The sequence below is a fragment of the Brachycentrus maculatus genome, unplaced genomic scaffold (genome assembly GCF_059751285.1).
Source record: "Brachycentrus maculatus isolate JH-2025_06_01 unplaced genomic scaffold, ASM5975128v1 h1tg000117l, whole genome shotgun sequence".
In the NCBI taxonomy this organism is placed as follows: Eukaryota; Metazoa; Arthropoda; class Insecta; order Trichoptera; family Brachycentridae; genus Brachycentrus; species Brachycentrus maculatus.
The window spans coordinates 877,843-904,913 of NW_028280870.1; the positions used below are offsets into that span (position 1 = coordinate 877,843).

The 27,071-nt window shown below is 35.1% G+C and overlaps 1 protein-coding gene across 2 annotated transcripts in view; it reads right to left on the minus strand.

The window, feature by feature from the left end:
* Positions 1-3,627: 3,627 nt before the first annotated feature.
* LOC148309788 (uncharacterized) overlaps positions 3,628-27,071 on the minus strand; it is a 175,365-nt gene continuing 151,921 nt past the window's right edge. For both annotated transcript variants that reach the window (XM_088259502.1, XM_088259501.1), the window contains 2 exons: positions 22,166-22,217; positions 3,628-5,500 (listed from right to left, as the gene is read on the minus strand). In XM_088259502.1, coding sequence (XP_088115628.1) covers positions 5,297-5,500; positions 22,166-22,217 — 256 coding nt within the window. In that variant the 3' untranslated portion in view covers positions 3,628-5,296. The remainder of the gene's footprint in view (positions 5,501-22,165; positions 22,218-27,071) is intronic.

A 27,071-nucleotide genomic window follows, 5' to 3' on the forward strand; every position in this document is an offset into this window, starting at 1 on the left:
ATGGTCTCTACCATGATTTATTAAATTTGCCGGTAAATTTTATGATGTGATGTGTTGCTTATATTTTGAAGAAAAAAAAAATGGAACGAAGAATTGCAGCAGACACAAAATGGAAAAAAATACCATTCACTCTACAAGCACATAAAATGAATGTCAGTTTTATAAATTTTTAAACCCCTTTCTATTTGTATTTTTTTTTAACTAAGTAGTTTTAACTGATTTTATTTGGATGGAGTAGAGTTAAAAATAAATAAATATTCTGTGCATATTGTGTGCACAAGACTTTTCTTATATATCACGTGCCATTAACTGAGGCTGCATTAGAAAACAAAAATAATAACTCATTTATGAAATAATAAATGATGACTGCACAGAGCTATCGTAATTATTTTAACATTAACATTGTTACTTATTTTAATACTTATTACAAATAAATCGAAGAAGACAAAATTTGTGGATTCATTTATGAAATCATCACCACAGGACCATTATATGTACACATATATTGAGATGGGAGTTGGAGACAAACAAAATGAAGGTATGAGTAAGGAATGTAAGGCTGAACTAGGAACAATTATAAATATTAAGAAGAGTTCTTTAAGGTGGTATGGAGCGAATGGATAACGAGAGAATGACTAAGAGATTATATGTGGCGAATGTGAGTGAGAGAGATAGAGAGAGGATGGCCGAAAAAGACTTGGCATGATCAGATCAATAGGAACCTAAAATCTGGTGGTGGCAAAAGTCTACTTAATCGGAGGGCGTGTACGACTAGATGTATAGATGTGAAGGAAACGAGGAGTGTATGTCCGGACAGAAGAGTGTGGTATTCCATCCTCTCTGTCTACCCCTGCAGAAAAAAACGGCGTGATAGTAGTATGTAGAGTCGGAAACAAGCTTCCATATTCCTGGTATTTACCTGCATTTGCAGGGCTTACATGTCATTGATTTACTAATATTACTCAAAAATTTAATAATATGGTTGTTCAATCATAGGCTCAATGTGATTGTTACACATTGTATAAAGTTATAACTAAAGCCTTTCTGAACCAGTTTTTTTTACAAGGTTACAGTAATAATAATAATCAATTTGGGTGACATATAAAGCGCTTTTCGTAAAACACTACCTCAAGGGCGCTACAATACGATTTAAGTGGGGAAAATAAAATTATGGAATTAATTTGGTAAACCCATCCATTTTTAGTTTTTTCCAAAGATTATCTCAACTGCTGGTGGAAGAGCTTTCCATGCTAGCGGCCCGCAACAACAAAGGCACGCTTTACTTTACGCAATACTTTGTAGTAATAATACAAGTTAATTTTTTTTCTTTCTTGAAACTCAATTTAAGGGTGGCCACTGACCAGAGCATTTCATCGTAACATCGCTCGTTGACTCCATATTAATAATGAAAAAAAAAATTGAGTGACATTCGATTAAGGAGCCACTGGAACAAAATCGATGTTTAATGAGACTTGACATCTTAAAAGGCTAAAGCCTCCGAATGACAGGTTGTAAGGCCTGTAAATGTCCAGTCTGCCATATTACTTACTTGATAACTTCTTCATATTTGTTGAGATATTTATAATATTGTGATAGCAATCCCTCAACATATTGTAAATTTCCCATGTATTTGTTTTTATTCTGTTGTATTAATTTCAAGATTTTGACTTAATTTTGCTTGTCAATGAAGAACTTTCTTGATCTCTTGCTTATCCAATTGTAGTGACTTAGTAATTTATGCATATTTTGGGTTTTCATGTAGTGATACAATGTTGTAAGGTATCCCATCTTTGCAATGGACCAGATGGTTAAAAATGGCTATAGAATAACCATGGAACAAACGCAGCAGCGAGACTAATTTTTGGAATTTCTAAATTCAGTCACATCACCCCACTACTTCACAAACTCCACTGGTTACGCTTTCCCGAAAGGGTTGAGTATAAACTCTGCCTACTCATGTATAAATCAATACACAATATGGCTCCAGAGTATCTTAAGGAGCTGTGTATTCCAGATGAATTGGTTGATAGACGTCTCACGCTTCGATCGGCTACAACATCTGCAATGGGCAAAGTGATCTTACCGGCTCGCAACCAACGCACTAAATTTGGCGAGCGTGCCTTTGCTGTTGCAGGACCGACGGCGTGGAATGCTCTTCCACCAATGGTTAGAAATAGTGAAAGTGAGATGATCTTTAGAAAAAGACTAAAAACACATTTGTTTGCTAAATCATTTCCACCCTAATATTTTCCCCCAATTCATTCACAGTGAAGCGCCCTTGAGGTATTTTTTTTACGAAAATGGCGCTATATAAGTTATCCAAATTTATTATTATTATTATTATGGAATAGTAACCAAATTAAAGGCTTAAAATGAGGGCTCACCTTAGCCTAAATTCTATTATATTTACCTGAAACTTTATTCTAATATTGTGGAAAACTCTGAACTCCCCACTTACTCGGTAGATACATTCTACGCGGTACCATGTAAAAAAAAGTATACTAAAATAAAAATTATGGTGCAAAGGTTTCCTTGTATAAAAATCAATTCAGGATATCAAAAAAAAAAATCTTCATTTCTTATAATATTTTTATTTTGTCTCAACACTTTTTTATAAAATACCTCTTTGTCCTAGCTCCTTCCGCACACCTCTCTGCCCACAGTACTGCAGTTGTAAGTACATTCGAAGGATGTAGGAAATTACAAATTACTGTTTCACAATGTTAAATTAAGGTTTGATTTTCTTCTTCTATTGATCTAGGTGTTTGCTATGTATGTTTCACATCTACCTTCCCTGTTTTTATTATCCTACCTGCACAGAAGCCTTTGAAAAATTTGAGGCTTTGCGGGCTTTGATTATTCCTTTTAAAATACATATATATATTTTAATTTTTGTGAAATACTTCCTCTTGAATGATGATACCAATGAGTCAACTTCCTAAAAACTAAAAATTTTCTTCTTATTTGTTAAATTTATTTATCTAGGAATCGAACCCAGTAGGATTTTTTTACCACAAATTACATGATTGTATAAGGTTATACTTCAAGCAGAAGTTCAAAGTAACATTCCCTCATTATTTGTAGTGGCAATGCCAGAAATCAAACCCTCAAGTACATATAATTTTAAAACTTTAACCTCTCAAATAGTAAGGTTTTAATAACATTTAAAAAACATTGATTGATCAGTAAATAAAACATGAAATAAATAAGTTATTTAATTTTATAAAGTTTATAAAATGTGCCACAAAGTATTCGCGGAAAACATTCAAGAAATGTATCTAGTTGATAAATGATTTAATTGTGTCGAATCATCAATAGACAGCGTTGGTAATCTCATTCACATTAGCAGTGTCAGACCCCAAATGCTCCGTCCATTGCTGTTGTTCTTATTTTTCTACATACTATTCTTCCTCTTTGTTACCTTTCTTGTGTAGTAGTAATACTAACCTTTATCGCAGCTTCCCCTGGATTCTAAAATATGAAGGGCAGAATGACCGCCTTGCCTTCATAAAATTAAGTTTGCACCATTGCATGCGAATAGGGATGAAGGTTTAGCTTCCAATCTTCTAGGGCAGATCACGGAAATGAGGGAAGGTATATACATAAAAATAATAAATGAGACACAAATTGATATTGTTTTTATATTTGATTGGATATGAGGAACATTTTAGGTATAGAGTAAGCTATATAATGGACAGTATATATATTTACAAGTATACATGGCATAGTTAAAATATCTGTAGAAATAGCCATTCCATCTTTTAGTCCCACTCGTTCCCTTTCCATTTCTATACTGTCTCGGTATCCACTCGATACCTTTGTTCATTTACAACCATCCATCGCATTTAATATTGCTTTGCCTGGCCAATTTCAAAAAGCTCTTCATATGTTCATTAAAAACTTCATTATGTACATATATTTATAACTTAAATAGTAAGTGATTTATTTACATTCATTTGTCACTTTTATAACTACAGTCTACCTAACTACACCGTTGTGTAATTAACACAATCTGCTATAAAGCTTTACGTTATCTTCAAATTATATATTATTTAGATGAAAAGAAAAACTTAGCATTGAAACTAATATAGCAACATAAGGAAAACTTTATGTATTTCATAATTAATAAATAGTTCATAACTAAATCATTGATAAAATATATTTAACCTACGACTTTCATTTCTCAGAGTGAAATGTAGAGGGATAATCAAAATATACTCCACGTTAATTTCACATCCACGACTTCCTCTTCCCTTTCTAGTATGGACATAACATAGCAAAACTATATTTTTGATTTAAATAAAAAAGTGGTGATATATTTAACCTAAAATACGACATAACATATAGCACAGCCATAGTGACTCTTTAATATGAATATAAAGCCCTGTTTGGCTGGTGTCCCTACCTAAAGCGTCAGGGTTTCATAGCATACCATCAAGTCTCCACTTAAACCTATATCACGTCCCAAATGCCATCTGACTGTCTCCCGTACTCCGCTACTGCCGCATTATGTAACAAGTCCAATCCGAGCATTATCCTTTATTTGGAATGCGACAAGCCCAAGGTTTATTCTATATGACGCGTTAATAGTAAGATAAGAGAGTAGTAAGCTGGGATTATTCAAACCTCTAATTACAATTGTATCCAAGAAGAAAACAACATTTCTCTCGCCTACCGACGTAACCGTAATTATTACTGAAACTAGATTAGCGCAAAGGTTTGCTTTAGAAGAACAAAATTACAAGCAGATCAAAATGGCATTCAGTACAACAGGCAAAATCTCACAACTTACGGATTCCAGCATATTCCAGCCTGGATTAATGAGACTCTAGATACATAAATTAATCATTCACACATTCAGACTAGTTTTCAGTGATAGAATATAATGTTCTCCGTTATTAAATTACCTCATATTGTTATATAATACTAACAATTTCTTCTCCCACTCTCACTCGGGCGAGCGAGGGCGGCAGCTTCCAAAGCACTTCCTTATTCCCACCCGTGTTACGGAGCGATACAATAAACCTATTACAATCTCATCAGTCAATTTGTGTGATACTTCTTGAACAGCAGCTACGCTTACAAGAGGAAACGCAGTTTCACCTTTTGGTCCGACCGTCGGTTCGTGATCCCCGCGCAATCTGCCGGCGACGGGACGCTTGTAACATTCCGACTGGGAATCCGCAGTTGGCCGTCACTAGAGCCTCGACCACGAGCGACTATAGAATGAATATGTACATGCAGTTAGTATATAGCTCTGCGAGCGAGCGGTCACTTGTCGCAGCAAGGTCGGCGCTCAGGCCACGGGCCCGCTGGGCGGTGCGGCGGCCGGCGGCGCCGGAGCCGCGAGCTGCGCCAGCGTGTCCTGGCTCGCGTGGGAGCGCAGCAGGCTGTTCTCCAGCTCCAGCTGGTTGATCCTCTCCATGAGCTCCGCGATCTTCTCTTTCAGCACCTCCACTTCCTCGCGCACCGCGAACATCAGGTGACTCTTCACCAAGTCCTGCGGACAAACAAATGCTCCAATTAGAATATTGCGTGATATGTACCGGCCTTTATTTAAGTCGTTTCCCGGCAGTCTATTTTAAAAGAATGACATCAATAACGTAATTTATCACTTCACTTTTGTGTAATTTTGAATCAAGGTGAAACTATTAATTTGACGCAGTACAGATAAGGAGATTATTTATCCGAAATGAATTAAAATTATATATATTTTTTTTAAATAATTATTATATTTATTTAATATTTATATAATTTAAAGGATAAAGCGATTACTAAGTAAGCTAAGCACTAATGGTCTTTATACTTAAAAAATCAGTTTGAAAATCAAAGAGAAATGACGAGGATGAAATACCATTCAGGTATTAGTTCAAAAAATCTTTATAAAACTTTCTTTGTTCACAGCAAAACATTCCTTCGGATTCAAAGGTGGAGAAAAGAGGAAAAAAAGGAAATTAAAACTGAGTATTTTAAAAGTTTACATCACACTCTAAAATAATCTACACAAAAATAAAAATATTTACGGAATAACAGTACGCCACTCAAGTTAATCTAAGAAGTGATTTATTTCTGCAAATAATTTCATGGGCCAAAACAATTTTCCGGAGCTTGAACCCGATTTTATGATAAAATGCCAGATGCGAGGTTTGGAAGGCGCTTTTGGCACTTCGAACTCGGCTTATTTGCGAGAATTCCAAAACACGAGAAACCGTATAGAAAAATGTGAGAATCTTCAGCGATGTACGCGTTTCTTTAAATAAATTCTGCTAAATTAACGATTAATTTAAATGATATTTGGAACCACAAAAAGTTTTTATAATATGCTTAAACAAGAATTTCCGATGAGAATAATATAATAAAACAAAATTGTAACTTATTTGCAATTACGTACAAAAAACTAAATTATTGCAGAGCTGCGAGAATCAACACTTGTTGTGTATAATTTATCCGAAAAATAAGAATAAACGTACTTCTGGGTTGGGCACGACCACGTAGCACGCGTCGCTCTGCCCCCTCTGCCTGATCTCGTACAGGCAACAGTCGCGGGCGACATCGTCCAACAACATCTCGGAGGAGGAAAACTAACGTCACTAATCACCGAAGCAGCTAACGAGCGCGCCGTCGGAGGTCTTCGGTCGAACTGAGCGCCAACAACCGACAGCCTATCGGATGAAAACCGCGAAAAGGGAAAATGCGAGCGAGTGCTGAGAGACGTTGGCTATTGTCCTTCGTGGCGGCGACTGTCCGTCTGCCAGCCGAGCCGGCCGTTTTATACACGCCGTGCGGGAAACAGTCGATAGCGTACGGAGCCGCCAGATAACGCGCTGCCGGCTCGGGGCACGCGGCTCCGCTGTGCGCTAGTTCAAGGTCCGCGTGACAAGTGCGGCCCACAGCCATGCCGTGTACTATCTGCAACCCCAGATGCCTCTATGCAGAACCATCGAGACACCGAATCGAAACAAACCATTCAGTTTTAGATTGCCTTACAATATTCCTGAATTATTTAAGGAAATGTCGCTCGGGTTACGAGACCCCAATACGCAATCGTTATTTTTACGTCCTCCATGGTGTGACTTTTGCAGGATGTTGAGATACGGGTGACTAACATATACATATATGCATAATATTATTAGCTAAAGTTAACCGCAAAAACCACCTCGTTGCGAAGTGACGTATCAGCTTGCATTGCATCACTGTGACCGACAAGGTCCAGTCTCGCTAAAAAAAAATATGTATGTACAGTACTTAATATCGGTACACAACATACATTTTTTACCCAGTACGGATTGCCTGCATTCGCCGATTGTCAGCACGAATGAATTTATGTGAAAAATTCCACAATTGCTGTTTATCACGCGATTCAATGCGGTACTTCGGGAGACCGCCATTGCACAGCTGGACTGACGAAGTCACCAGGGAATAACCGACTGAAGACGGTGGAGGACCGAAGACTCATTATTCCACTCAAAGTTGGCAAAGTGTCGGAAGATTTATGCCGATTTTCGCAAAAGTAACACGAAAGGCTTTAGGGACAACATTATTAATTCCTCGTATCTAAAGTAAATCGTGACATTGAGAAGTAATGGTATTCAGTTGGAATAATGGAACACGCGATTACAGCGCACAATGCTGGTACAGGTAGAAGGCACCGCGACTTGTGTCTATTGTGATGCAAACAATAAGATATACGATGTTTATGTCAAACTTGTTTTCCATTTCAGTCCAAAGTTTACTAATATATTAATTCAGAAGTAACAGAAAAATATTTTTTCGCCCAAACTTGAACGTTAAACTCTAGCAAGTAACTCTCTCGTGAAAATTAAAACTTCTGAAAAAATCGTATGACGTCATAAAATGTGCGCGAGGAATTTTAAAACATACATCAGGATATTAAATCGTAGAAGTAAAATATTCAATAGTCGTTTCGAGTGTTGACGAATTTCATAAATTTATTGGCTAATAAGCCATTTTTGTTTACAAATTTAAAACGCGGATTTTAAAGACAACGACCGTAAAAGAGATGGATTATAAATTGTGAGAGTAATAATTATAATGCAGCTTTTTTTAAGATTAGATTAGACAAGAGTGTTGACATTGGAAAGAGTCTAGTCTTCGGTATAAAAAATCTTTTGATTTGGGGTATCAAACTTAAAACAAGTATTTTTTTTAAATCCTTATTTTCCCTTAATCTCGAAACGGGAACCACATTCGAGGTAATACAGAGTTATCCCGATCGTGAATTTCGTGAAGTCTCTCAACATCATCAATACGCTCGAGAGATTAACTGGTCCAGGGTAACATATTCATGTTGAATATTTTTACGATAAAAATACAGTTAGGATTAATCTTTTCATGTGTGGTTTTCAAATTTTTTTCATCCGACGACAGAACTATTGCATTTCACATTCGAAAAAAAGCGAAAACCCTAAAAAATCTTTACTGAGTACTAGTATTTAAAAATATAATTAATTCAACGCTAGTTTTTTCCAGTTTTTTTCTCAATGAGGCACGTGCGGAAAAATTAAATCATATTAGCTCATCATATCTGAGCTCTTTTGCATAATAAAAGAGCACAAAAAGCCTCTTATATGAAATGAAGCAACATATTTTGGGATAGCTATATAAATATTTACATTCGGTTCGTTACTCATTTTCGCAGTCGTGGTAAAATTCTAGTAATCCTATATTTGGTCGCAAAGATAAGTTTACCTAGCGTATAACTGTTTACCATAAGTACGTAAGTTAGCAGATAGTGAACCGGTTATGAACGGATTTTAATCGGGCAGTGAATCACGGTCAAATGTAATAGTATCAGCGGACCAATTTCGACGGTAGACAATTCGCTTTTTATAAATCAATTTGCTGTTTATTCTTGGAGATAAAAGACATGTAAAAGAATTTTAGAAAATGGAATTCAAAAAATTTCACTCACAAAGCACATTTCTCGTTTCTCAAGATCATATTTGTATCACGTTTGTTTTATCGAGTCCCGACATAATTTATCTAGCATAAAATGAAAAAACCAGATTAACGACAGCTTATTTTCTTCCCTTCTACACCCGATCCCCCCCCCTCTAATTGACGAATAAGAGAAAAACACCTAAGATTTTGTAATAAAAATTGTCACATTAATACAAAAATCTACGATAAATAATTTTTGAGAGGAGTTTTCAAAAACTTTTTTGGTTTTGAATATTGGGTCACCTATAAATATAACGAATTTTTTGTATAAACTGTAAATGGACGATGATAATAACTTTTTAAAAAGTAACGATAATGATATATTCATGAAAAAAAAATATATGAAAGAACTTTGGTTTACTAACAGTAGCAATTTAAAAACGTGATCATAAGTTATCCTTCTAAGTCTTAAGTTTAGCCATTTAATATTCGCGTATTTCATAGTAATGATTAACATTGCATAGAAATATCTTATAATAAATTAGACAATATGTATTTCTCCACACAATAAATGACTGAATAATATTTTTTTATTTAAATTCTAACAATTTAACCTCGTGACCCATTTAACTAATGCCGCACTAATTCCCATCGGAAATGTCGGTCGAGCCCTTGAATGTTCATAGCACATGTGTGTTTTGTTATATATATTATCGACTACAAAAAAAAAATTAAACGATTGCGACAGGCTTCAAATACAATTAAGTGCGATCAAATGAACAGATAGTTTTCTATAAATGATGTAAACAAAAAAATATTTTTCGAGTTTATCAATGGATCGTTGTTAGATAAAAAGATAAAAATGTTGAAATAACAGCCTAAATCAAGAAAAACAAACTGATAATAGATATGCCATGATGGATTCAGACTTTTACACACATACTTATACATACATAAAATTTCTTTGATGGACATTAAAACGACAAAAATAAAATTTTAATTAATTTCACCGATTGTAAAAGAATGCACATGTATCGTGTGGACCTTATAAATTTAATCATTTTTCAAAACGAAAGATTGGTCTCCTTGTTTTCATGTTATTCGCGATCATTGCAATAGCAATTCAATGGAGTCACCTGTGCACCACTAGGTGTGGATAAGAGAAAAAAGAATATTGCAATTTGTTGCAATGTTCTTTTTAGTCGGCAAACTAAGCTCAAAATGTAAATATTGATAAATATTCGACGAGTTAAATACTGGAAATAATGTGAAAGATACACAATACCGAACTAGATTATCGAGTAATTAAAATGACAATTTCGTAAAAGCCAGACGGGGGGATTAAAAACAACAGATTGGCTGATAAACTAATCCTAGGAATGATTGATTACATCATGTACTGTATGGAACGAGTTCATTAGGTGGATATAGGTGCAAATGTATAGTAAAACTTAATGATCATACATTTATATTATATTCATAATATTCGCTTTCAGAAAACAACATATTTAATACAAATATATAAAAAAATATATAAAACGTGCCGATTTTCTACAATGGGATGGAAACTTTTTTTTTTGGCGAAAATGGGTTATCAATTAGAGATGGTAAAACAAACAAAAAAATTAAAAAGTCATATTGAATCCGCTTATTTTTATAGTAATAATGATATTCCGCGCAAGACTACTTCAGTGCTTTTTTTGTCTGTCAAAATTCTACTCTCTACTGAAGAAAAAAAGGTCGATAGGAAATAGTGCGATTCGACAGTGTTTTTCAGGTCCAACTGTATCATCTATATTACAATTACTAACTCTATCACTTAATTTAATGACTTTCCTCTCTGGAATTTAAAACATAAAAGAGTACCTACTAGATTGAAAGTCAGAAAAATTATTTAGTTATTGGTTTTTCTGATATGCTTCCATTCTGCATAAAGTTGTACAATTCTTATAAGTTAATTTTTCCACAGATGATGACATCATGCAGTATACAGTACACAGCCGGTGAGCGAAACGTTGGACGTGTTTATGAATTCGTAATAGAAAATAATAAACAATACGGTCACCGGCTGTATGGGCACGTTGTTTTGGGTACATACTCGTATTATTCAACTGATCCACGTCTCGATGCCAGATAACCTTCCCTGACCTGCGAATCGAACAGATTCTCGTATCTCATTACTCAACACACAGTGGCTACCTTGTTACGATAAAGAGTTTATAAACTCTCAAGTAACGAGTAAAAAGTAACAATGCTAACTTATAACTTTTCATTAATCGATTCGGCAGTCAATTTGTGGTAAAATCTATTCATTTTTAATTTAAATTTACGTAGTTAATACCACAATTTCTTAAAATCTATTGTGACACGTGTTTCATCATTTTTAAACACCGTATATACGGTTTTTGAAAATGATGCGAAATAAAAAAATCTTCTAACCTCTGAGAATAGATAGGACACTGCATCGTATTGTTTTTTACATGAAGGTAAGGTTAATATCAAATAAAAATAAGAGTGAAAAAATACTTATGTAAATTTATTCTGGCCCTTTGGGAATTGAACCCGGGACCTCCAGCACGGCAGCTAACGCGCTAACCACAACACTATGGAGGCAGACTTAGCTGACTTCAGCCCTTTGTAAATTAGCACTCATTGAGAAAAACATGTCCGCAATGTGTACATGTATATTAATCAACTAATTAGCATAAATATCAGCTAGTTGACTTCAGCGGTACATTGTACGGAGTGAATTACTATTCCCAAGAGGTAAATAATAAGAATTGATCGAACGTTATGGAAATCGTTTACAAGTCTTTATTGGTCGTCAGATGTCGACATTTTATAATGCGGAAGCGAAGAGCTCTCATTGATTGGCGAGGAAATAGTCGCTGTATGACATCGCATCTGGATTTTGATCAGTAATTATCAGCCGTTGACCACACAAAGCGACACAAATGCCTGAAATGGCAAAGGTCTGACTTTAGTACGAATGTATCGCGTCATAGCACTGTGAGACTAACGCCACGGTGGCTGCCGACTTGGGGAGGGGGGAGGGGAATCGCATTATCAATAATAATAATAAAAAACAGCCATGTCGAAATACGAAGCCGGTTATCAATTATTATCAATCAATAATGTAAACCTATCACGCACGATACGAGTGAATATCAAAACACATCTACAGCGGGCAATGTACTAAGTTTAATTTCGATGATTTAATGTCTAAAAATACATTTTCCAGTACCAGATGTGTACATTGTACGCGAAAATATATATATTAAACCCTATTAAAAACACATTATTACATTGATACTTTTGTTTACAAATATTTACTGGATGAAAATAATTTTATTACATATCGTAATTTTGTCTTGAACAAACCTTCGCACCAAAAGTCAGAACGCGTTTTTTTGGTATTTTCATACATGCTTTTCTATTTATACAGTTACATATTTTGTTTCAATTTGGTCAATAAACCAAATTGAAACGACAACAAAGATAGAGCCGCGTGGCATTCTATTCTTTGCCCGCCCCTGCGGAAAGCGGCGTGATGTTTTGCTAGCTACAAAAACCAAAAAAACCATAGAACGCTACTGATTTCCCAGTGCACACCAATTAGCCTTTTGCTCAAGCAAAAACGTAAATACACCGCGCGGAGTGATGTCATCCAATTGGAAAGTGAAAAAGATATTATCGTGTCGTTGAACGATTTCGAAATGTTCACATATACAAATCATAACAAATTGACCATGCAAAATCATTTGAAGGGGGTAACTGATTCACTTTACTTCGACTATGGTATGTGTCTAATTTCATACACGCGACCTGGTAAATGGCTAGTAGTATTTTAAAGATTAACTAATTAGGTAATTAATAGGTAGAAAATGTCCTTAAAATTCAAATCACCAAATGATAGGTGATAATTACATTGTTTCTACCTAATCGCAGCTCGCTTCTGTAATGAATATTTCAATTTGTGGCTCGTAAAAACACGATAGGTGGCGTTGAATACCCAATATATATGCACTAAGATATAAAAATGAAGGTAAAAGCGTCCCATTACATTGAATGTTGTCCCACCGCATTTCCGGATCTGATACAGAAGCATCTAGGCTTCCTGACAGACCCTCTCTTGCGAAGCGATTTTTTGTTTTGTTTTATGAACTAAGTTGCGAAAATTTGTATCCCGATTTTACTGTGAATTTACATTTATTAGCTTTCAATGTCCCGTCCCGCAGACCGGAATCAGTCTTGACTCGTCTTGTCTCGTTATTGGCCGGTGCAATAGTGCATGCGATAAAACGCCGGTCTAGCCTGCCCGAAACCATACGGCGCGCGGGGCGGCCGCCATCTTGCCAGCCGAAATATTCACAGCCGGAGGGGAGAGGGAAAGAGATGGCGTCGGTTTGTTTACCTTTGGAGATTTAACGTTCAGGTGGTTCGTGTGTGGGAATATTTATGGGCGAATATACGCGCGGCCAGTCGTCACTCCGCAATCTACCCCAGTCGACAGAGAGAGAATTGAGGAAATAACGCAATAGTGCTCATTATTCGAACGTTTTTTTACTTGTGCGAGAAGGGTCATAATGAGTTCACTATAACCGGTTGGCGGTGGCTTCATCCGAGCGAAGGGAGACCAAATATACTGCGCATCTTTTTGACAAATTTAGATGTTTTCGCTTTAAACCAATTCTAGATGGAAACTTCAATAGTCTAGGGGTCCAAAATGTCCCAAAAACTCGCTTTACTCCGCTGTTTCAGCAGTCTGCTAGTCAAGTTAGAATGCGCGCCATATGTGTAAATATGAACTAATCCAGACAAATAATACTGTTACGAAATTTGAATACAACAATAACATGCGACGTAAGCCACTAATTTACATTATCTGGAACGTTGAACTCAAATAAAAGATTTTTTTGTGTACAGATAAAGTACAAACACAGTGGAACCTCTCATAACGAGCATAATTCGTACCAGAATCTTACTCTTTAAGCGAAACATTCTTTGTTTTGGCTGGCGCGGAAGTCCCTGCTCACAAGTTGTCATGAAAAGGTAACTTGATTTAAAAATCGTTCTCATAACTCATTATGCGAAATATCGCTAGTTAAGAGAGCAACTTTTTCACCTTTTTTTGCACGTTATGCGAATTACTCGTTATGAGAGGTTTCACTGTATATTGTTCTCGTTTAAATCGTACAAACACGTGTAACTCCGTGCATTTGGTATACAAACGTGTACCTTGTTGGAATTGTTCACATTTTGCGAACATACACATACGCATGATGTAATACTGCCATTGCGGCGAGTGGTCACATCTCCCACCAGTCGGCGGGCCCATGCATGCGTGTCTAGATCGCCTATGACATAATTTCGTAGTTTTGCAACGCCTCGTGGCTGTCGTACAACTATATCGCAACCCACAACTGGTTCCACATCAACTAATGAAAAGAAAAACGGCAATTGAAATTAAGGCAACGCATGCGCAGGTATACGTGATCGTAATGCAATATCAAACAGATATATCAACTGGTCGCATAGAAGCTGGTTTATCGAATAGCCAAGAGCGATTAGCGCCGCGGCTACGTAAGCGAATTAATGTAGAATTTAGTGTAGCGACTATCGACTGTAAACAGCACAGTAATACATTGTCGGCGGCAGCAATGTGTATGGTACTTTAGTATTCATACTTTATATGTAATAAAATAATTTAGTCTAGTGGTTTGGCTATCGTGTTACATCGACCTTTTTCCGGCAAAATATCGCCAGTCTTGATTTACTAAAACAATATGATCTTTACCAAAATTGACGATTTAGATGTTTTTGCCGGAAAAGGGTCGACATGTTGAATTAACATATGTCCCGAGCTCGATTTCTGTGACGTTTTGTATAATCAAGACATAACATTATTCTGAAGCGATTGATTCCACGCGCATCTGTGGGTGCGGCTTTCCGCAACAACAAAAAAAAAGCTGCGGTGAAAATCGGAATTCATAACGAAATTGAATAATTTGCGAAGTTTTGAGTGCTCATATTAAATTGCGACAAATAACTGGTTTGTCAAGTAGTATTATATCCACCGATAGCGTGTCGAATATAAATTTAAAAACTTGTAAAAGTTTGTCTAACTGGAAATCCGCTTTACGTGTGTAAAACCAATAAACCTAAGCATTAAACGGGTATAACTCAACCAAGACATTCTGCAAAAAAATGAGATTATGATTCGCGGATAGCGGGCGTGTGATGGCGATAATAATTTCAGACACGATAGCTATCGGCTCGAGACATTGTTGTTATTGCTGATAATAGAGCATCGTTAATTTACACAACCGCGCCTTATTGACAATCCGGTCACCTGTGTGTATGTATTATTATGTATTGACTTGACTGTGCGGTCATTTAGGCGATTCATGTTATTATTATTGTATGCTATTGACAGTCTTGTCTTTTGTTTAACTGACTCATATAGCCGTTTTTGTATATACATATATGTACATATTTCGCGAGAAAGAAATTCACTCTATTTATCCGCCACAATACAAATGTTTGACTAGTTGAGCTAACAAATTAAATTGCGCATAAAACGGCATACGCAGAATCTCAAGGTTGGAATTATATAATAATAAAAAAAAACATCTGGTTCGAAGTTTGAATTTGCTTAGCGGAAAATATAACAAGAGACCGTAATAAAAAGAGGTGTAATAATCCGGTATTGGGATATTTTTATGATACTAGCTAGTACTTCGGGTGAATATCGAGATAGCTTAGATTCAAGGGCAACTTTTTTTGGATCTAACATATAAATGAACTTTGTGGATAAACTTCTCATATCGTAACGTCCATATCAAGTCGGGGCCAGATATTGCAGTATCTATTATATGTAAGACAAATGTTTTCCCATGACATGTATGTATTCTGTTTTCCTTAGGAGTGTTTCAGCTAGGCGTGGAGTGTGATTTTATTGGTGTTTATTCTTGTCACAAGCGGTCGTGGTTGGTCTACCGGAGCTTACTTCATTTCATACATGGGCTGCCCGAAATAAAAACATTTCCAAACACCCGCCATGATGCCCGTCTCCGCAGTGTGGCATTAGCATGGTTGGTTACCATTTTTGATAATCCCGAATATTAGATATCAAGCTAGACAAACAGACGTGTAAAAAAGGAGTCTCCGATGAATGATTTCCACAATTTACCTAAATTACAGAATACAGATCACATTGTAATGATGCAACATACTGATAAAATAACGTGGCGTTGACTATATGTAAATCAATCCATTGCAGTTACCAATACATTTGTTTTATAAGCAGGCGTTTAGCACATAAATAAATACATCAATACATACATAAAGTCGTATTGATTTACGGTTTGTGATTCTACTGAATTTATTACTTGAATGTTTTTCGCGGATACTTTGTGGTACATTTTATAAACTTTATAAAACAAAGTTGTTTTATTTTATAAAGTGTACTGAATTTACACTTTTCCTTAAAACTGTATATCAAACTGCATACAAAACAAATGGACGTATTTTGGTACAAATTTATAAAGGTGGCAACATAAACCTTGATACCGTTGTTACAACACCTATGTCGTAGTGAAGGAACATAAAACGTGTTGAGTTATTCATTTAAAAATAAAAAAATATAATAATAATCACCTTGAAAAAAATACTACATATTGAAGATATAAATTATTAAAAGAAACCCACTAAATTATTGCTTCAAATATGAATTATATTAAAAAATAATACGTATTTATGATATTTAATTTCACCAGCTATATATATGTTTACCAATATACCTCTATGAAATTCCCTCTAAAGAATAACAGTTATCTCTTGCAAAAATAGAAAATGATATTTTTAGGCGCCGACGCTACAGGGGTCAGACGCAGAGACGTCTTCATGGCGCAGTGTGATATTATGCTAGCTACCATGACTGACGAGAGTAAGTGAAAAATCACAATAACAACAGAAGCATAGCGGGTCATGGTATGGGTAGTGTGGGGTGCACGGCGCGTGGGGGGCGAGGGGCGGAGGGGCGGACGCGTGTCCCGAAGGACGACCTATCGATCCGAGAGCTACTTGCGGGAAGCGGGAGCGGGAATGCGGAACTACGGTATATTATGATAAACATAACATACAAATCTGAGGACTGTTCAAATACTATTCATGATTTTTCATTAAAAAAAACAAAAGTTAAATTTGAACGTAGATTTTCACGGTCACAGTTAAAATAAACATAGGTAAAATCGTATAACATACGTTTCAGACACCCTTATTTTACGATACAATACTTTTTGCTGAAGGAAGTAATATGCACTGAATCTGGATTGAAATTTTGGTAGGACAATATATTGTTATATGGCTCAACAAAAATATATATATCCCGAAATTTATTATGCCTCACAGTGACAGAGTAATGCACGAAGAGGGGAATTTATCAAAAGTATTTAGAACTTCCGAGATGTGGAAGACACGGATGTTCAAACATGTGCAGAGGGATGAACGTCACACAATTGTATAAAGTGATCACTTGTTCCAGTCGATGACAGGATTGGCTGAGGTTAAGTATCAGAATAAGATGATGGAAAAATATAAAAATATAAGTATTTAGAGAATAGTTATCTGGGATTTAATGATGCACATATGGTAATATTATACGAAGCCTATGGTATTATAGGTTACCAGTCTTACCCTACATTATTGTCTACTAAAATACATTATTGGGTTGGTCCATGAAGCGTATATCTGGGATTACTTGACAAGAGATAGTGAATTGATTAATGGTAAAGTTTTCACTCTCCTTTAGTTAAGAGTTAGAGTTAGACACTTTACAGATTAAGCCGACGAAATTTTATTTTTTCTACTCAGTGAGTCCCATTTTGAAAAAATCTGGGGAATGGCACCATCGATTCTACTTTTTTCTTTCATACGTATCTTACGGTGAATGCTAACTTGAAATTTTTATTGAAATTTATAGATGGAATTTCAACGTAATACTATTTATATGTATTATGCTTGAAAAAATATTTGTTATTTGATGGATTATTTGCATGACAATTAAAGTTGAACGGGAACGGTATCTACTACAAAGATGGCACCCATTGAAATATAAATATATCACGATTAGCACCTCTGCTAATGCAATGGCAAACGATAGAATTATTATTGTATACGTGTTAATCTTTAACATAAATCATGGAAAACATGTTTACCATCTAAAATTAGATGAATATTTAAATTCAAGGCCACATTCATTATCAACATCAATTAGATCAGCTATACAGAGGTGTTGAAAATCATATGGCTCAAAATTGAAACTATAGATAACAATAAATTTTGATAATTTATGCAGCACCATTTTCGTAAAATATTATCTCAAGGGCGGTTAGATATGTTGGCGAAACTAGAAACGAATGTTGTATTTAGAAGGAATATTTTTTTTGTTAAATAATCAGATCGATTCTAATTAAAATATTTGGAGATTTTTCTTCCAACGCCTTGTTTTTTTGTATTATTTATTTAGATTATACAGAAGTTATTTCATAGCGTGAATGGGAAGGCCTGGAGAGTATCAATCACATGTTATTAAGTTGATGCAAAATTAAAGGAAAAAAGTAATGAAGAGATTAAAATATGATTTCTCAAGTGTTTTAATTCAAGATTCGGTAATTATCCAATTTAAAAGCATTAAAATTATATCTGAATCGTCGATATAGGTCATATCAGACTAAGAAAAAAAAGATCGAAAAATTTACTATAAAAAATGTGTTTTTAAATTAGTTCATCGAGCAATTATTTTTCAGTGTTTTTCCAAACAAACGACAAAAAATAATGAAGCATGATCGTTAAAGGAAAAAAACGTTATAAAAAATAAAAAAAATTCTATCTTAATGTTCTCATAATTTCAAAAGACTCGATTAAAACTAAAACGAATATCTGATATGAAGTAATATTTAAAGACTTACTGCAAAAAATGGCTACGTTAAAAATAATTTAATGCGTTGCTTGTGCCGAAAAACTGGTTACACATATAGAGTCAATTAATTTATTGTTCAGTGGATGTATGAAATTATTTTCATAATATGTAAGCATTGAGAAAAAAAATACGATAATGTTTTATCGCGAAATTTTAAGAGATAATAATGCAATCAAATGTATCGTACAACATCGTATCAAACAAATATGTAAATACAATATAATAATATGATGCATCACGTGTTTTTTCTTGTTTCATTAATGAAAATAAATAAACGATTCTCCAAATTGATATAAAAATATATTTATAACACCCGTATTCAAAAATTCATGACAGAGAAATTCATGTCAGAGTTTGACTGTGTAACGATAAGTTTATACAAATAAAAGAGATTATGCTAATACACACCCTCTGCATCATAACTTCCCTCTTCCAATTTTCGTGATGTTTCTAGTGAATTACCGTCGCTCAGTAACTCACGTGCTTAAGTTTTATATTAACGCAACCCATTTCGTTACGTTAAATGGAATTTGCAAAGACAAAAAGCAGAAATATGGAATGACTATAATTCTTACACTATCTCTACGCTTTCAGTCGTTTAAGAAATGCCATTTTGACATCTGGTTGTTGTCATAAGTTCAAATAATTGTTTTTCATGGTATTTTTATATTTCAGTATTTATATCCGGACCTGTATACAATTTTAAAAAATAACGAAAAATTGCTAAAATTTATGTTATAATGATAGAGATGAGTGACATGACAGACTTACGTCGTTGTCGTATTTTTTAAATAAATTAATAAGTTAAAAAATCAGTATTTGAACAACATTCACGAATACGGGTATAGTAGCGCTTATAATAATAAAACGTTCAAAAACAAAAGATAGTTCTATTACTTTTTCATAAACCTGCATATAATTTAAGATGGGAGTGTAAGAAGAGGCGTTCATAACGTAGAAATAGTTTTACTGAATATGGCGGCACTGTGATTGACCCACTTGTCAATGTTATATGGTAATTTCGGCAATTTTCTCCGCTTCAAATATTCTACATACACATTTGCATACAACAACTATAAGAAACGGTGAACATCTCACTGCGAGGCCACACTCAAAATTCTCGCCCGTCAACCCAGATTTTATTCAACATTTTCGTCCTTTGAGATTTGAAATTGAATTATAATTAACATACATACATACCATACAGCGCAGTAAATAATAATAATAATAGTCGAAACAGGAAAATGCTATATGGAACTGAATGGCGAAGCGAGCGCCGCCATTAATGATTCGTCTGTGTGGATTTAAATCAAATTTGGGTTTGCCCGCTGTAATTACCTCAATTATTCGACTGAGGCGAGCTTTTTATTACATTTTTCAACAGGAACACGAATGAGATATAAAATATTAAATAATGGAACGGCGATTTGATGGTCTTGCTGCAACGCGGAGGAAGGTCATTACTTTTCCATTAGGTAGTTCAGTGAAGCGTAGCGGTTAGTAATAGTAGGTAACTAAGCGATGTATTCAGTGCGATACTCGAGTGATGATCTGCGAATGGTGCCTTCAGATGTCACTCTGATATAGGCACGTTCAAAAACCCTATTTTTGACCGACGTTCAGGTGATGGCAAAGAACAGAAACAGACGTTCAATGCAACAAGTCTTCCACAGACAATTACGACACTATCCACAGCTATCTAGGTACCTATTCAACAAACAGATATTTAGGCAAATATTTGTAGATTTATGCACTTTTCTGCAAAAATCTAACATATCGATATTGCTTTTTGCCTCAAGTAGAGTAGTCCGCCTCCGTAGTGCGCGCTCAGCTCCCGGTTCGATTCCCAGGAGGGGAGGTCAAATAAATATAAGTGAAATTTTCACTATAATATTTATTCAATAATACCCTGGACTGGTAACTGAGAGGGAGAGGTCAAATAAATATAAGTGAAATTTTCGCTTTAATATTTATTCAATACCCTGGACTGGTACCTGAAGCGGAGGACTGATCACCTTTCCGTCAAGTGTTAACGATCAAGATAACACTGCGCTTATATGATGCAGTACCCAATGCACGATTAGGTGCGGATGAGGGTTTGAAGATGAAGAAGAGTAATAAAAATGAAAAGGTTTGTTGGTACCTACTATTTGAGAGATTTTTCATCTGAAGAAACGAATAATGAACGCGAGAGAAAATATTCGGCGGTTTTTCTATATACTTTTGTCAATAGCGCTAAAATTGGAACTCGCTCTATGGAATGTAGAAGCAATCTGATGTATCGGATGATTGCCTTTTCAAAAATAAGGTGAAAATAACTCAAAAGAATAAATGAGTTACGTAGAATCAATTCGCGACCTCAATACTCATACAATAGAACCTCGGGTTACGAACGTCTTTGGTTGCTAATAATTCGAGTTACATAGCTTCACAATTTAAAGACGGTGACAGAAAAAATACACACATTACAGACATATTTACAAAGGGAGGATGTTTGTAGTTCCTTGCAAAAAAGATTTATGCATATATATAAAATATATATCATATTGCATGTATGGGTCCGAAGGAAGTCAAGAGTGTCTATATTGGACCCGGTGGAATGTGTCGGTATCTTTTAGATTTTTTTAATCAACGAAATACGTGCGAAAAATGAGGTGGAAAGATTTGTTGACAAATGTTACTGAGAAAAACTTGTTTATTGGGTTATAAATCAATTAGGTAATGCCGTTCCTTATTCCAGATCATCATAAATCCTAGAACGAAACAAGCGTCATCCGACAGGATGACAGTGAAACTTGGGAAGCCTGACAAACATCTGAAGATTTTATGGAAAAATAAGTTTCTCCATGACGAGGGATATAAGATAATTTAATTAAGAATATTTTTCTTTGCAAGCTTAAATAATTTTTATTTTTGTGTTTGTTTTATTCCCCGAGACCATGATTTTTCATAATTTTGTAAAGAATTTCCACGAATGAAGTACTGTTATACAGGATCATTTTCTAGGTGTCCGGAAAAGATTAATCCATTTTATATTGTTTTTTTATGAGAAGACGCGTTTCGGTTTATATACACTAACCAGAAACTTAACAGTACAACGCATTTTTGGATTTTTTTATGATTACCTACCTATTTTTAAAAAAAAGTAACGCCACGAGTAATCGTTATTTTATTTATTCATCCGTAACATTTTAGACCTATTTTTTTTTAAACTTTGTTGCTATAGTAGTACCCAGCGAGATATTTTATGGGAAAATAACATAAAATTAATTAATATCTTACCATGGCTTGCTCGATCTTGTTGTCGATGGCGACTGCACTCGCACCAGAAGCGCTGTAACGAAAAGAAAATAAAATTAGGTTATTTCTAAAAAGTAAATTGTTACTATAATCAAAAACATCATATTGTTAGAAATGTGACCTTATTCAAAATTACAAGCTATGATTTTATACATAGTTTACAAAGAAGGAAACTCAAACATATTGGTATAGTGTTTTAAAACATGTACAGAAAAAAAATCGACGGATTAGATAATAACGTCACTTTCACATTGATGGTTGACAATCACATTGTCTGGACCTTTAAATACGTGTCGTCAGATTAAGTTAGTCTCGTATCAAGTCACCAGCGAATCATCAATCACCGTTCATCAATCGTCAACTCGGGATTAACCCGATCCGAATACGTTTTGATATGACACTAATATGTAGAGGTATTGGCATCTTGTGAATTTTGCACGAGGAACAAAATGCGCAGAAGAAAACTGAATAAAGACTGGACTGTTACAAATCTATATAGGAAAAAGAAATTGAATACTGTAATGATTACATGCGCATAACATTTCCTAACATCCTATTCCATTTATTTCCTCAGTATAATATACTGATTCACGACTCGTCTCGACCGTTATATTTTAATTAATATTTCATAATAATATAATATCCGCAAAAAAGAAAGGTGTGTTAATTACCAAGATCAAGTTGGCGAGATATTTAAATGCGATTTTGAGCAAATTACAAATATTGCGTGAAGTTTGGATGTAGTGTTACTCAACATACTTTTCACATTAATTAATTTCCAAGCTCCAATTTGCATATTACTCGTTAACTAAACGGACGATAAAAACAACGTCCGCGGACGCCAGTTATTGGATTATACGTAAAAACGTAATAATATGATTCGACACACATGATGGAATTATAAATAAATATTTATAGAATATTTTGAAATGTTTATAAATAAACACCTATAAATATTAATAAATGACATTAGAAAAGTGGCGGGCCTGCACTGGAACAGAATCGCGTCCAACAGAAAACTGTCCAGTCTGATGATGTCGGTAACGACGAAACCCGGTCGCTGGTCAAATAAAAATAAAGTGGGAAAGCTAAAAATATTAGTTTTAATCTAATAATATATTAAATATGCAATTCCATCACGATCGGTTTTCAAATATTATATAATATGTTTTTGAGTACATTCCAATAACTTAAGTGTGTCGTTTTAACCATTTATACACAGTCCGGCATAAGATTTGTCACGCGTTCATAAATGTACTTTCTTGAGGCAAAACTTCTCCCAGTCGCGATCGTGAGGATGGAGCTAATCGTACAATTCGGAATAAACTGCTCGTGCATTTTGTATTGTAGACGCGCTAGACCGATTTTATATTCTTATAACGAAATCCGCAGACTTAATGGCCCATTAAACGGGAGGTCACATATTAATGGCTTCCCCTCGACTGGCCAGAGTTACTACTGATCATGATCACCTTTAGACAAACAAATTGCTTGCACGAACGAACCATTTTCACTAGCAATCGAGTATTTTAATTTAAAACAATTGTCTTCGGATTGGCATAGATACGGAAACCCGAATGAACCAGTTTTGTTATGTTAAACTTGGTGTACTGGAGTTTAAATGTCCAGAAAATAATAATAGTAAAAGAGAAAGCTCGGGTTCAGGATGTAAATTCCAGATTTGTGAAGATGCCCGCAACAATGACGAAGAGAACGGCGGAGAAAGTAAACGCAACGCGTTCTGTAACCAGAGGATGACCTACAAAGGGTACAGTGTACGAAGTGGCATCAATCCTCGTCTCCGCGCAGTGCTCCAGCCCGATCTAGCCATTACCGAGTCGCCGGGTGAAATTAGGATGGCCGAGCGGAGTGGAACGGAACTCGGTCAGACGGGAGAAAGTGGTCAAATTACGAGATGACAATCAAATTTGTTTGGAGGAAGCACGCATTCCGCCATGCGAGGTATATCTTGACGCTGAGTCGATGAAATGTCTAGTAACTTATTACCTATTATTAACTTCTTCGCTTAGCGACACAATCGTGGGAACGAACGGAGGTGAGGATAACTAATAGGTACACATTAATTTTGTTACGAAATAATTTTAACTCACGCGTAATTTACTATGATAATAAATTAATTATCCAATTACATTTATTGAAGTGGAATGAAATTCAAAGTGACAAGATTCATAGATTTTGCTGAAAAGATTGAAGAAAAATCTGATCTAATTGGTCCATTAATTCGAGAAATTGATCTTTTTGTAAAAAAAGTGTCTCCGATTGATTTATTGCAGCATTAAAAAAGCTGTAAATTGCTGTAGATTGTGCGAGAGAAGCGGATGTAGACGTAAATAAACAATGAACAACTACTTCATGTTAGCGAGTCGATTATCATAAATAAATCTGTCTCGTGTATCTACGATAACATGCAGAAGTTCTAAGAAATGGCTGACTTTATTATCAAGAACCCATAAAACATTAACTGTAAACACGTGTTCAATCTAAAATAAATCGAGAAACATCTTGCGGAGGAGAGTAGGTAAGCATGGAATACATTCTGGATTCTGGCAAACGAGAAGAGTGGTGAAAAATCTAAAGGATTTTTCTTCGTGCGATTTATTACAACACTAAAAGTAACGGAAACAGCTTACAATGGACAAACAATCAATTTGTACCAAGAAAGGTACTGGGATTTTCTGAAAAGTTTGCAGTCCTGAGAATAAAATGCCTAGCGTAGAAGATGTTTTATCATCTATCAATGTAACCTCTTTGAAGATACTTTTTCCAACAAAGATTGAAAGTCCTCGATGGCTCATCAACTGGAAGCCAGTCTGCAGTTGGAATAAAATGAAATGATTGCAACTGGATAATTTTAAAGGTGAAAATTTACTACTTTAATCGGCATTCCGGGTCCTTTCTCCTTGATCTTTTTCTATCGACCAGCATAATGATAAAAGCCATTTTTAAAAGCTCCTTTCCATACCGGGATTCGATTTCAAGACACTTTCGGTCTCGCTCAGATCTACACTTGCAAAAAAAAATCAATTCGTTTTACTTTTACATATTAATATTTCCGTTCAACATTTACATTTCTGATGTCAACGTCATTATCATTGCCAGTGCGATATATTATTAACTGGATAACATAAATCTTCATTACGATAATGCCTATACCAACTCAAAATACTGACGCCATAATACTTTCAGTTGACAAAATTCACATAGTATTCTTTAGAGGTAGCGAACCACTATGCCGCAAAAATTTTTATTACATATTTGCCGAATTTACATAGAATATTACGTGAAACCAAAATTGTAATAATTATTACTAAAGAATTTTGCTAACGAATTTAAAAGAAGTCATTGTGGAGCTCAGTGTCTCACGATATAAACCATTCCCATGACGTAGTTTATACAACTAGTTTGTGCACCGTGCGTGAAAAATATTAATTCGAAACTACACACCATATTTGCAAAGTGTTGACAATGTATATTTGGCACTTTATCTGATTTCCCGATTCGTTTGCGATATTTTGAGTGACAATGCTAATAATTATTGTTTCCTACAGTCAGCTTTACTAAGCGTGATAATGTAGTAAAGACCTTATAAACTATATATTGTATACACATACAAGCGCCGTTCAAAAACGAGAAATGAAAAGAATGAACCTGGTTTCCAAGTCTAGTCGAATGGAATTGCGCACAAGGACAACATTATTTGCAGCAATTATAGATAGTTAAACGACCAATATTAATAGAATGGCACATGTAACGGGATGGGTGGTGTGATGGCTTCACACGAAATCGTGAAGACTATATGAAAAAGTGTAATAGTCTAGTGTTCTAGAAAACGTTAACTTTAGTTTATCGATCGCAGTTCCGAAACTGGTCTTTGTCGTGTAACCCGGATCAATATGGTAGTCAGATAGACGAAGTAACGAAGTTTTTTTTCTAAAAGTGCCTAAATAATACCATCTTTATTCGTGTACAAAAATCCTTTGTCTTATGTTTTCCTTTCTATTTATCGAAAGCTGGAGCCCTATTTTTTATAGGCAGAATGTTTGGACGGAAGATTACCTCTGACGACGAAATAGTTCCCACTTCATTCGAGCATTTGCACTTTGGGAGTAAACCGAGGATCTACTTTATCCAGAACTTCAATGATTGGTATTCATTGCGGTGACCCATCTATGAACAGTTGCAGGATCTGAATTTGCATAAACATTTTATATAAATGAGTACATACTACAAAATACGGTCGTTCTGATCGAATCTGATGAATCGCCTGGGCCGGAATTAATAAAGAAAGATACTGCTTTAACAACTTTAACTTTTATTTCTAACGACATAGTTATTTGGAAACCTGTTGTCGATCTGCATCGTCAGGAAATTAATGATACAGAAAGTAAAGTTAGAATTATCTACGTAGTTACAGAGATAATCCGTATGTAATCCAAGCTCTGCCTGGTTTCAAAGGGTTATTTATTTGAATATAACAGAATGTACTTTCCTGTCAAATGTATGTTCCGAAGTATCTACTCACTTCTTCTCTTTGTTAAATTTCTCTTCAAGTTGCTGCATATTTTTTTATGACCTACATTTAAAACAAAACATGTTCACGTTTTCACGACATGGTAGATTTATATTACCTATAAGCAAAGAAATTAACAAGCACATACCAAACGAAATAAAATAAATTTTGTATTATGTCTTACACGTCAGATATACATTTCTCACGTGTCGACCAATTAGTCTGTACGGGCAATTGATATATTATGTGAGTCATTTTCCATGAGTGTCATCCGTAAGTTCGGTAAAGCCGGGAAAAGTGTTCCCAGTAAAGAATGCGCATTGCAGAAGGAAACCCGCCAAGCGTCGCCATGGGTTT